General features: G+C 34.4%; 1 protein-coding gene across 1 annotated transcript in view; it reads right to left on the reverse strand.

The window, feature by feature from the left end:
• LRP1B (LDL receptor related protein 1B) overlaps positions 1–13,336 on the reverse strand; it is a 470,964-nt gene that overhangs the window by 104,831 nt on the left and 352,797 nt on the right. Inside the window, exons 56-58 of the mRNA XM_056350419.1 lie at positions 11,068–11,190; positions 7,328–7,509; positions 3,796–3,995 (exon numbers count right to left, since the gene is read on the reverse strand). Of these exons, the coding sequence (XP_056206394.1) occupies positions 3,796–3,995; positions 7,328–7,509; positions 11,068–11,190 (505 nt within the window). The remainder of the gene's footprint in view (positions 1–3,795; positions 3,996–7,327; positions 7,510–11,067; positions 11,191–13,336) is intronic.

The raw sequence follows: 13,336 nt of genomic DNA on the forward strand, positions 1-13,336 counted from the left end.
GGACTATCAGATTCCACTTTTATAGTTTCATTATACTGAAATTCTCATCTTCAAAGAGTGAAATGGGAAAATGGTAGGCACCTTCAGGTTTAAGAGCTCTGAAGGATAGGAAAACCTGCATGAAGGCAATCAGATACCTAGGGAACTGTGAAGCCTGCATCTCTTCTGGGCAGTGGGAGCCAAAAGCAGCTGTTAAGTCTGACAAATTCTTAAATGTGGTTGGGTTTTTTTGTTGTTGTTTTTTTAAGGCTCACAGAAGTAAACCAGCTTAGTGCTTAGCCAGATTAGTGCTTCAATACTTGCTTAATCATTTAGCGTGCATAACATTTGTGAATGCCGCAGTGCTAAATTGGCTAAGCTCTAAAGACAGTTTACATAATCAAGCATTAAACTTCAAATAGATAAGCAAGGTCATTGCTGCCCCTAGTGCCAAGAAGAGCTCCCAAGTACTGTAAGATTTCTTGCCTAGTTAGCATGTTTTCAAAGTTCTTACTAGGACTCTCTTGATAATTATAAAAGCCCGTTACTCTATTGAAATGCAGAGGAACTTTACAAGAAAAAAGCAGCAGATGGTCTCTTTTCCTGAGAAATCTTCATAATTCGTAAGAAAGAAAAAAAACCCACAAAACAAAACACTAAACCCTTGTTGCAAAAATTGTTAAAACTAAATTCTAAATACATGTAAACTCCCATTGCATGGAATAAACACTCCTTGATTTAACATACAGCATGTCAGTGATCAGCCAAAGGTTGTTCTGTTTGTCTTCAAGAAGCATCTAGTGCAGAGCACAGAACACTGCAGTCCATCTCATATAATATCCACTTATAATAAAAGATTCACCAATTCTGACAAGATACTTATTTACTGGGTCTTGTGAAATCTCCATGGCATTTTTTGATACATTTTCTAACACATAATTTAAGATCCCAAAGATGTATTTTCAGAAAAATGCACAGCAAGCTACCCTTATCCTTAAAGGTCAGATAAACAGGCAAAAAAATACTTTGCTTACAAAAACTAGCAAGTCAGACTGCATCACTCACATGATTCCCATTTATACTTCTCTCTCTGCTCCATAAGTATGTATTTTATGGTCATCATATGTGTGCCTTCATCCTTCTCCATTTGGAAACACAAAGGATAGAATAAACTCAACCGTCCTTTTAACTTAGACAACACAGTGGTCCCAAAATGACAAAGGAAAATGGACCATGAAATCCATGTGAATAATATGTCTTCAAGAAACAGTTATCACAAGATATAAACCTGATCTTCCTCAAGTGCTTATCAACATGGATTACAGTTTCTCATACCAGAAATCTAGAATAGATCACGGTTTCACCTCTTCTAAAATCCCACCACTGAACTTCTTCGAGTTTCCCTTATTAAAATTTAACCATTTCAAATCAGTTGTCTTATCTTCCAGAAATATTCCTAGTCTTGTGCTGAAACATGAAGGCATGTAAAATCTATTTGGAAGTTTGTTCCAGGAGAAGAGGGGAGGCACGGAAAAGATTCCGATTAAAGACAAATTGATCATTACGTAGGAGCTTTTCATAATTCTCAGCACCCTTTGGAGCACCTGCAGGCATCTTTCATCGGTTTCAGATACCAATAAATCTATTGCTGCTTTGTTAAATGCATAGAAACTTTTCCAGAACTTGATTTTGATTTGATAACCACCTTGAGTGGAGATCCTAACAACAGAAAGTGACAGACAGCATTAGCTAAGGAAAAACATCTTCCTCCCACATAATTTAAACACCTCAGGATCTTTCTCCCAAAGCATGTTTCTTATTGCATGAATATTTACTTATCATCTGTACTTAAAACAGACATATCGTCAAAAGCAGGATGATACCAGGTTTACACAAAGTCAATGTGACTTTTAGAGCTCGCCTCAGATATTTAACTGGTAGCAAATTTTTATAAATTTTCATTCACAAATGGAAATGGTAAAATGATCAGGCATGAAATCTTGCAGAACTTCCAGTAATACTTGACTTCAAACGCTTTCACTGTAATAGCAGGGGAGTAAGACAAGCTCCTTAAACAGTCATGCACACGTTCAGCTGTCTAAAACTAGCAGTGGTAGTGCTTTGTTGAATGAGAAAGAGAATTTGTTGTATGAAACATTGCTCTTCACTGGTACCAGCTGTAGCTTTGTGACAAATTTCCTTCTTATCTCGGTTCACATGTCCTCAGGGGGAGACATTAACTCCGTGAGTATAAAAGCATTTGAAGCTGATTTTACCCACTTGGGCAAGAGAAATCCCCAAGCTGGAGACCACGGCAATGGACACCAAAGACAGCATCACTGGAATTTTGCAGATGCCTTCTGAAATATAGGGATAAAAGGCCATTTTCTGAGAAAGAAAAATCATGAAATTTTCAGCTTGTAAGAGAAAATTGAGAAAGGTTTGACCATGGCAGTCAGGTTATGGTTAAGAAAGACACACTGGCTATTGTTTACTCCTTTCCTTTGAAAGATCCAGAAAGACGAGTAAGAGAATAATTGTATGAGAACAAAATAGCTGGACAGCAGCACAGGGAATAACATCAAGAGGAGTATGGAGCTTTTCTTCATGTGTCAGAAAAATAGACTGTCAGCAGGAATCCAGCTGGCACTCGGGGGTACGTCTGGGCAAGTACTGCTTAGGTGAGCCGGTTATGACTGTCCCATGTTCGTTATAAAAAATACCAAAGTTAATACTGAGATTAATGGGAATGTTTACAGCTCTTCGATCTACCACCTCAACTGTAATTGAATTGTGACCTATTTATTTATAACTTACTATTTGTGAAAACAAAAGCTAGAAAACTTTTTTGGGAGGTGGTGTTTTATTTCACAATGAAGAAGCTTCAATCTGAAAATAAAGTAGTTCATGAACTCTAGTTTGGAGAAAACCTGGAGGCACCCAGTATGAGATAAAAGCCTACAAAATCCCAAAGGCATGAAGTTTTACCAGGATAGCAGCAGTTCTGAGGTTTGGGTAAAGTTTGTGGAAGCGACCTCAGCTAATGGTTTTATTAAAAAAAAAAAATAAACAAACACAAAACAACCCAGCATAGCAATACTAAGTATTTTGTATATTTCAATTAAACGGAAAGATCTTTAATTATACCATTTGGAATATGAGAACTATTCATCATAGTGTAAAACTTTATTTACTTTTTAAACATTTTATAGATCCTAGCTTTTTAATTACCTGTCTTGTGAGGAGCAGAAACAAGGATAAAGATTATTTCATTGCTTAAGTATTTCAAAAGTTATTATTTTACCCATCTACCAGGAAAGCCCCAAATTACATTTGCAGTACTTGTCTCTTTATTGACTCATGCTGAGCAGATTAATAGGCATTTCCAGGCTTTCTCCGGCCAGAGGAAGAGCTGCTTTGAGCCACATTCTGGCACGTGGCACACAGGACATATCCCTTCCACTTTTAACAGCCACGTTTCACTGGCTTTGGTTGGGAACGTGTAATGCAAAAATATATTAAGAATCAATAAGGCAGCCTTTGACTGCTGAGCCTGTTCCCAGCGTTTGTTTTCATTTGACGTTTTTCCCATGGACATGTATTTTACTGCATGTTTAAAAATTACTCACAGTCCTAACAGGGAAGGAATATAAAAAGCAACTTTTAAAATATTGATAAAAGGAAACAGTAAAGGTTGCAAAAATGTTTTAACGTACAGTTTTTACATCATTACACATAACATGCAAAGTGCCTTTAATTTAAAACTAGCAAAAAGAGAAAACAAAGTAAAAAAAAAAAAAAAAGCTGTTGACCAACCTTTATGTCTATGAGATCCATCCATGTCAGAAAACTCAATATGATTTTCATCAGCCCAATACAGTCTGTGGTTGACATAATCTATTGTAAGAGCCATAGGTCTAGATATCTGTGTTTCTATGACAACTGTTTGACTGGAGCCATCCATACCAACACGGCCAATGTGCGGATACTCACAGCAATCAATCCAGTATAAGTATCTATAAAAATAAAAACAAACAAAAGCTGCTTGTTTAGAGATGCAAAAATAATCACAATAAATAATTACTTTATTTAGCTGATCATAAGAATAAACCAGTAATTATTCTATAAAGTTTCAATTTTGGGGTTTTTTTCTAGACCTGTCTTTAAAGTGTGGTAAATATAAAGGGTTTGAAGAGGAGAGTCCTTATGTTAGATGTGACTTCATCATATTTATTATGAACTAGTAAAAAATGCATTTAAATTGCTTAGTCTTGACACCTTAGAGTTTTAAGTACCACAAGACTCGACTTAGCGAATCTCACATCCTTCAAAAGTGGCATTACTACTAAAATTATCACAACTATTGTATTAGTCACCCTGTTTTTTACACATATTACAAAACCCTATTTTGCTGTTAACAGTAATATAATGCTAATTATATGACTTCAATAAGTACCAGTTTCAAAACCAAAGTTTTCTCACATTGAAGCCTTAAAAACAGGCAAAGACTGAGAAAAACTGTCGGAAAGCTGAGCAGAAATTTTCTCCTTCAAATGTTACTTAGCCACAATACAGAGCATGTGGTTTGTTTTTGGGTTTTTTTTTGTTTGTTGGTTTTTTGTTTTTTTTTATAGTCCTATTATTTGGTACATGGATGCGTATTGCTACTATTGTATGTCATTACTTCGAACCTGAGCACAGATCTTTCCAGCTGGGAGGCTGATATGCTGCTTTTTTTGGACAGGCTCTCAAAAAACCAGATGCAGCTCATATTCTTAAAAAGCCACCTGGAAGACTATTTGTGTGCGGGAGAAAATGGTGGCCCCAAGGACAGCTACCGGTATCCCACAAAACACACTGTTCTTGACACTGAACCTGCTCCACATAAGCAGCAGAGAAAGCAAAATTTCTCCATCAACTAACAGAAAACTTCTTTGGAAATATATCGTTACTATTGTATGGCATCAGCAATATAGCTCATTTAGCATTTCTCATTTATGAGAAAAAAACCAGATATATAGTTAATAATATTTCAAGCAATTTCAAATGCAAACACAGTTTTTATTTCCAGCAGCTTTCCGTATTAAAATAAACAAACAAATAAAAAAAATATTTTAAAGCAAACAAACACATGCCTTGGCCTCAAAAAGCTTCATCTGTACACATACTGTGCACTGAGCAGGGGCACAAGTAGTTTATTACGCCTGTGTATATCTAAACCTTCCTGGAAGACTGAGGCTCTTCGTACAAACTTTATAGAGTTGATTTCTGCATATGCAGGGAACATGTCCTGGATGTCCAGGCAACCAGACAGAGATACCATGTGGTGGTATCTTCAACACCTTTAACAAACGTCTACATCCTCTCTGTCCAATAAGGGCACAGTTACAGGCAAATTCAATGTTAGTTCTAAGAACTGGTAGAAAATGTTTTTTCTCTTAAAAATAGTTAGACAGACAAGTGCCATTTCTTAGCTAGGAAATATCCTGCTTTTCTTTGTTTTGGTAGAATCCAGAGCAACTCAACCATTTTCTCTCGTCACTGAACCTTCAAATGATTACTTGAGCCTTAGGATTTAGAGATGGAGAAGAATGATTAATTGGCCATGATATTACAGGGATGTTGTAAGACACTACGTTAGTTTTATTCATCAAATTTACGCAGTTGTACCCTAATGTTCCACAAAACAGAAAGCATAATATATGGAATTTAGATCTGAAAAGACATATGGCAAAATTCCTGTAGTTATATTTTATTTATTCAGGGACTAGATAATAACTTAAGTATTAGTATTCAGAAGTATCATTTTTCTTAAAGATTATATGCTACATACATAATTATTTAAGAGAATACATTTAGTTAGAAAATCACCAGGTTTTAATGACTTTCAATTAAACGTACACCGATGTTTTAGTGGATAGTGTTAATGTAGATGATGGTTTACTGGCGAATTGAGAGGCATTAACTGCATATTGAGACGTACAGACCCAGCGACCAACGGTTGTGGCATTACACGTACTGTCATATAAAGAGGAAATAACTCAATGTTTTTATACATTTTCTGTTTTAGGAATATAAAATTTTCTTTCTTTTTTCTATCACCAGATTCAGATGCTGGCATGAAATAATTTGAGTTTCTCATGCCAATTGGGTTTTGATCAAATAGAAATGGCTAGAAACCTTCTGTTTAAAAACAAACAGAGAAACAGAAAAAAGTTGAAAAGGCTTATATCGGTTGGGGTTGGACGAAATGACCTTCAGTGGTCCACTCCAACCTCAACCATTATGTGATTCAGTGAAAAAAATCATCAAATAAATTTGTTAATGGAAATATTATTTCTTTTCTGTCTTTCTTTTTAAAATTCATAGTATTAGGTTGAATTTCTCAAGGACATCAATTTTATGGGAAAAATTATAATATTTTGTAAGTATTATAAAACTGTGACAAAAATTGTTCATGGTTCCTACAGCTCTCACACCAATCAAGAAATCAAAAATGGCGGTGGTGCTCAAAACTGCACTCAGAATACCAGCACAGATTTATATTAATTAATATGCCATGCAACGATTAATAAAATTATCAATTAAAGGTACCAGTTAACAAGATACTTTAACTAGGCAGTTCTCACTTCTTATCATTGTTGCAATTATTTTTTTTAAGAATATTGATAATTTCAAATATCTGAAAACTAAAGCTAGAAACTAAGTCTCCTAAAATAGATCTCTTCTATCCTAATAATTAATCACTCCAGTTATTAGACTTGTGTGAAAATTAAAACTTTAATTTTAAAGAGTAAATCAGGTAATTGCTTTCTTCCAATTATGGGGGACTAAACATTTTCACTCTTTGATTCACATACACAAAGTATCAGTAAAAAGTCTTCAAAAACGTGGTAGATGAATAGCCTAAATGATTCTGGATACTATGAAACACAGAATAGAGCTCTAACGAGACAGATTGCTTCCTTGAATAACTGAAACAAAACATAAGAATTGTCTTCTACACAACATGAAATTTGTTATGTAGTAACACATTTCTTAAAAAAAAAGATAGGGATGTTTCTTGAAATATCTGCTTTCCTCCTACCAACAGAAAATATCTACAGAGTAGCAAATATAACAAAACATGGTTTAGTACCTGCATTCATCTTTCTATTATACCAATTTTGTATGAAATGATGATATAGTAAGCATTGGTAATGCATTTTAGACTACTGATAACCAGCGTTGCTGAAAGTCAAATAATAAAAAGCTAATTCGTACGTCCTATCTTCTATTTTTATAAAAAAAATATTTGACTATAAAATTAGCACTAAACATGAATTAATGCAAAATGGCTGCTTCATACCCAGCTTGAGGATCTAAGGACAGATCTCTAGGAAACTTCACTCTTTGGCTCACAAGGACGGTAGGGTATAAACCATTGAGTTTTGACACCTCAATAATTCTCTTTTCAGTATCAGACCAATAGAGATTCTTCCCAATCCAATCCACAGCCAGTGCATTGGGAACAGCTGTATTGTGGACTACCTACAAAAGCAGAAATAATATAAATTACTCATCTAAATACTGGGAAAAGGAACAACAATTCAAGATTTACTACTACCAGAATATTGAGAGGTTGAATATGTGATACAGTGACATATAGCAAGTGAAATATAGATATTATTCCCTGTTAAGCACTGACACTTCTGAAAGTCATGACAATTCTTAAGTAACTGAGGCAATGAGACACTTTCCTTATAGTACGGGAGAATGGAGAATAACACGATGTAGTAAATATCAAATTTCCAACTGTCCTGCACTATGCACTAACTTTAAGGATTTTCTCTTTCATTTTTCATCTGAAGTTTCTAATTTTCCTATTGTCTTAATAATAATAATAATAAAAAACCACGAAAAAAGAAAAACTTTCTTCTCTTTACTGTTTTATTTATTTCTCACAGAGCCAAATGGAGATGAGGCTTCTCTTCTCATAGCGTGCCTTCGAACACACATCTGCTTATTAGCTCACCATTTCTCTTCCCAGCCTACATCAGCATATATTTCCTTTTAATATCACACTAGTACTGTATGTCATCATGACAGATAAGACCATAAGGGCACTCGACTCAGGCAAAGAGAAAAAGATTACCTAGTTGGAAAGTAAATACTGTACTTTTTTTTCCAACACTTGTGTGGCAGAAGAAAGAGGAACTTTCTAAGAATTAGTTCAATTTCAAAAGGACTACATTAATAAGGAATCAAGAGACAGAAGCAATTTAGTAACCTATGGGAAAGCCTACGCTCTACTGACAGGATTGTGTTATTCTCAAGGTTCTTGATGACTTGAGTAATTCTGAGACTTGAACAAATGCCTTCAGATATACATGCTTACAAATCTCATCATGATTGTATCTCAGTCTTGCTTGGCTGGGAGTACTTCGCATTAAGTGTTGAGTGACATTTGAATGTTCCCAATCATTAGAGTCCAGCTTCTTTTAGGCTTAAAAATTCTATTCCTGATTAGGTCTGTGCAACTAGAACTTAAGAAAAAAAAATCAGAGCTTGGAATACTTGAAAATATTTGAGATTTCCTAAGTACTAATAACGGGTTTATTATTGAAGTGTACATTCTAATTCATTGTCATCTTCACCACTAAAAACGCGTGCAATAGAGTATAAACTTTACACGTAAACCTGATTATGTATAACTGAATGTGTTAGTTTTAATTTTATTTACCATTTGAAGACACCAAAAAGCCTTCAAGATAAGAAGGGATACTGTGAGATACTTTAAACCAATTTTATAGTTATGAATATGTAAAAGCACCCTTTCAGGTTATTACATTATTTATCATCTTATAAAATCTTTTTAAAATTAAATCCAGGCATGCACAGATTTTTTTAATATGAATAAAATACTTCATTTTCTAATACCTTAGCACAACCAGCTTTACTATTTTATAAATGGGTAATTGCAGCAACCACTGCACTTTAACGGGACATTTCTGTAGAAATGGACAGCTCTGCAAACTTAGTGGTTTAGCTACACTACCTAGAAGCATCAACCAAAATAATTAGTCTCTTTTCTGACGACTTTTACTGTGGAGAGTCACTTCAAGCTTATTCCAGTCAGTGAGATCACCAGTGTGACATTTAATGTACCCGTTCTAGCTTACTACAGCATTTTCCAGTAACATATCTCATTCTAATCTACAATACTACACATAAAACACTGTGTTAATGTTTGAACATATTTATGTGAAAAAGTTGCTTCAATTGTATAAATATCTCCTCCATGATCAGATGCAGAAGAAAAATGAGATGCCATCAGGTTTCCCAGAGCAAGAAAGCTAAAACTGTTGTGCTGAAAAGATGGTATCTTCTAAAAGGGAAATCCTAGAGTAATACATCAAACAATATTATTTACGCTAATAGTATATTTATTTGTAGTAAAGAGTAAAACAAGAAGTATGATGGAAATAAAATAAGAAATTCATAATTCAAGGGAAAAGGCTCACTACCAAAAAACCTCTCCTTCATGACAAAAAAAATTTAAAATATTTAAAGAGGTTTGCTGGGAAATTAATTATTTTTAACCTCAATTATTATATATGTGCTGTGGTAATCTATTAAAATCTACGTTAAAGAGAGAAAGTTTTCATTTGGCACTGGATAAAAGATTACTGATAGAATATCAGACAGCTACAATATGTAATTCCTGATAAATTTTTGCACATATTTTTAGCTTGCAGAGGCCAAATCTTGGCCAAGTTTTTCAGTGAAAAAAAACCCAGATCGTCTTATAAAAATTCAATGCACTTATTTTCACAATTTGTATTTGAATTTGGCATCCCATTTGAATAAAATCATCATCAAGATGGCAGTCATTCTGTAAATTGCAAAATATTAATGAAGGAAAAAAGAAATATCTTCCAACCTAATTTTCTTCTCATCCTAGTTCAAGCTTCTGAAACCTTTCCTTAAAAAATAAAATTATTGTTACATCATTAGAAAGTAATAGGAGTTTTTGGTACCCTCCGTCCTCTTGGCAATTACAGCTTTTTGACTGTTAAAAATTCTTTTTTTTTTTTTTTTCTTGAAATAGTTAGGATTAGAAAGAAAAAGTCTGGGGTCATCCCCAGTCCTGGAAACATCTCTTAAAATAACAAAATACAGATTAATCTAGAATGAACAAGATGCTGAACAGGATGCTTTATAAAATATTTAAAGGCAATAATTATGATTCAAGGGTTTAATGAATTTTTGAACCCCACACTTGCCTGTTTCCTATTTTTTGCAGGAAAAGTCTTCACAGGGACTCACTAGAATTTTTGAGTACATGCTGGATTTTAGTTTTACCCCAGTGGAAACAGAATACTACAACTTATGCTCGCCGACTTTTTTTTTTATGTTCTAAGAACTATTATTTTCATGCGAAGGATATGAATAAAGTTCACTGATGCCAGTCAGTTTCAAACCTTAACCTTCTAAAAGACTAAAGTCGGTGTGCACTAAGGATATGTCAGTCCATGTAGTAAACCGCAAATGAAATAATAGAAAAATTTTCTCTCTGCATAATTTACTGGTGTAACATGAGGGAACAAAATTCACAGGCTGTTACCACCTATTTTCTCCATGTTTAAAAAGGTCAGATGGAAGAGAATAAGCAAAGAAGAATTCCTTACGGCTTAGCATGCATTCTGGAAAAGTGTTCACAGAAGTCAACAAATGTGCTTAATAGTGGATTTTTTAACTTATTCACAAAAATTTTATAGGAAGAAATAATATGTCAGTGTATTTACACAGCTTACACTTAATTATACCTCTTTTTAATTTGGTGTCCTGTAAACCACACTGAACTACAAATTCACTCAATTGTCAATTAAGTCATAAGGAATTTAGATCATAAATACAGTCCTTCTAGCCCCTATCTCTACTTCAAATATGATAAAAATGCAATGAAATATTACTAGGGCTTGCTAGCTCATGATGTGTTTGCATGCATATACTAAAAATTCACAATCTGGGTTAAAAGCATGAAGAAGCATTTCCCAACACTCAAAAAATGTAGTTCTAGTAGTGACATTATTAATCCCCAAATACCTTGATGTCGCTTCCGTTTAAACACATTCTGTTTATGCGACTGCCATTTGGTCTGCTGGAATCAATCCAATAGATGAACTCTTCTCTATAGTCAAAGTCTATTGCAATCACATTGTTCAACCCCTAAAAACAGAAGGAAAAAAAAAGTCTGTTTATTCAAATGTTATAATACAAACTGTTGGATAGCATTCAGAATGCAAACTACATGGCATATAATATTCAAAATGCTTTATTTACTGAGTGAATATTTTTGAAATACTCTCATTTTCCCATACGTTACTTGTAAACAATCAGAAGATAAAAATTGTAACAGAAAAATATGGTGACAAAGAACTGTCTCACTTCAAAAATGCAGATGGCATATGAAACTAAATGAAGCTTCTGCATTTTTCCTTCCGATTATTAAAAAGAACTTTAGCACTAAATACTTTAAATTTTACTCAGTTTCTCTGTTAATCACTATCTTTGAAATTACTTTGGCAAATGAGATGACATTGACTTTATAACAATAAACTCAGAAATCGCATAACATTTCTTATCTTTATTTAATGAAAACATTTCATTATTATTTACTCAGGAATTCAAAACCTAGATGTTCTAAAAAGCATTAATTTTAATTCCCGAATAAGGAGGTTTTAAATTCTTAGATGCTATGTCATAGGCACTGTGTACAGATAGATATGTGCATACACACACAGAGGTAGTATATACATCAAGTGTGAAAGTTAGAGATCCAGCAGGCATCTGGAAGATTCCTACGGCTCTAATTACTAGGCCAATACATTATAAGCAAGAGTGGTGATGATATCTGTGGTATTCCTACAGGCTGGAAAGAGCAGTCATATAATAACAGCTTTTAATTCCAAATGGCAGATAAGAAAGAAAGGGTATTGCATTCAGATGATGACTCTTATTTTCCTTATCTGAGACTAAGAAAGCCTTGCCCCATAATCTGCTTAGCATTCTGATATGTAGCGAAATCACAATTATTCTTAATATACAAGAATGTTGTTATCAATCAAAGATGGAGCAGAAATGGTAAAAAGAACAGCCGCAGTCTGTACTCCTTTTCAAACCGCAAGAGCAGTTAAGTCCCTTATCAGCCCAATGACATTCTACTCTCAGGTAGATCAGCAACCTCCCTCATTAATGTAATTCACAGTTGTAGAGGGGATGTACTGGACTAGTCAACTCTAAAACAAACTAACAACAACAATATTTAATTGTACAGAAAGTGATGCTCGGCTTATCTGCCAACTACTACACTGTAATACTGCAAATTATCTTTTGACAAAAATGTAGAGGAAAAGAGTGATTAGGCTGCACAAACCATCATTAAGGAAAGCCCAAACCAATACAGTGTTAGAGGACCACTCTGATTTTCAAATATCACATACCCACGCACACAGTGTTTTAACAAAACCTACTGCAGCTCTGCCAGTTGTAACTGTGCTGCAAAACGCTTCTCCTGCCTCTTTCTACTACTAGTATAACGCATCTACAGATAAAACCCCAACCCAAATTCTTAACAAAGGAGATAACAGGTTATCGAATAGAAAAGGCTATCACAAATTTATATCATTCCAGAAATCAAAGTCAGTAATTTGTGAAAAATCAGCCTTATATCCATATTCTGCAATGCTGTAAAAGTTTCTTAAGTATTCAGACTAATAAAGAGGACTGACTGTCTGGTTTTAAGTGTCTTATTTTGGGTCAGTTCCAGTATTTATCAGAACATGAAGTGCAGGGAAAATTATCTCTGTACCCCTGCAACAAGGTCTAGGTCCAGGCACTAGATCTCCTCTTCACAATTTACAAGTCACTTTTGAGTCCTCCTAGCATAATTCTTTGTCTTTTCTCATGTAATCTGCTTTCAGAAGGAATTAGGGAAACCTTGAAACAGCATCAACTGCATTAGTCCGTCATCTCAAACCTGCAGTTTTGTTTCTTCCTGTTAGACATGGCACACTGTAGCCTAGGTACTCCAATTAAAAAACTAAAGTAGGTAGATATCACAGATAATGAGGAGGATTCCCTCTACCTACTCTGTCTGTGGAAACCCAAAGGATTTTGATGACTCGGACTGAAGGAAATGGAAGGCAAAGAATGTACATGAGAATTCAAACAGTTGTACTGGTTATGTATATGCGAAGAAAAAAAAAAAAAAAAAAGCACCACCAGGGGAAGAAGCTGGCGTGTAACAACTCAAGAGATTGAACGAGCTCCTACTTTCAGCTCCTTTACTCCGAGTTTATATGAACAGCTGTTA

The sequence above is a fragment of the Falco biarmicus genome, chromosome 8 (assembly GCF_023638135.1).
Source record: "Falco biarmicus isolate bFalBia1 chromosome 8, bFalBia1.pri, whole genome shotgun sequence".
In the NCBI taxonomy this organism is placed as follows: domain Eukaryota; kingdom Metazoa; phylum Chordata; class Aves; order Falconiformes; family Falconidae; genus Falco; species Falco biarmicus.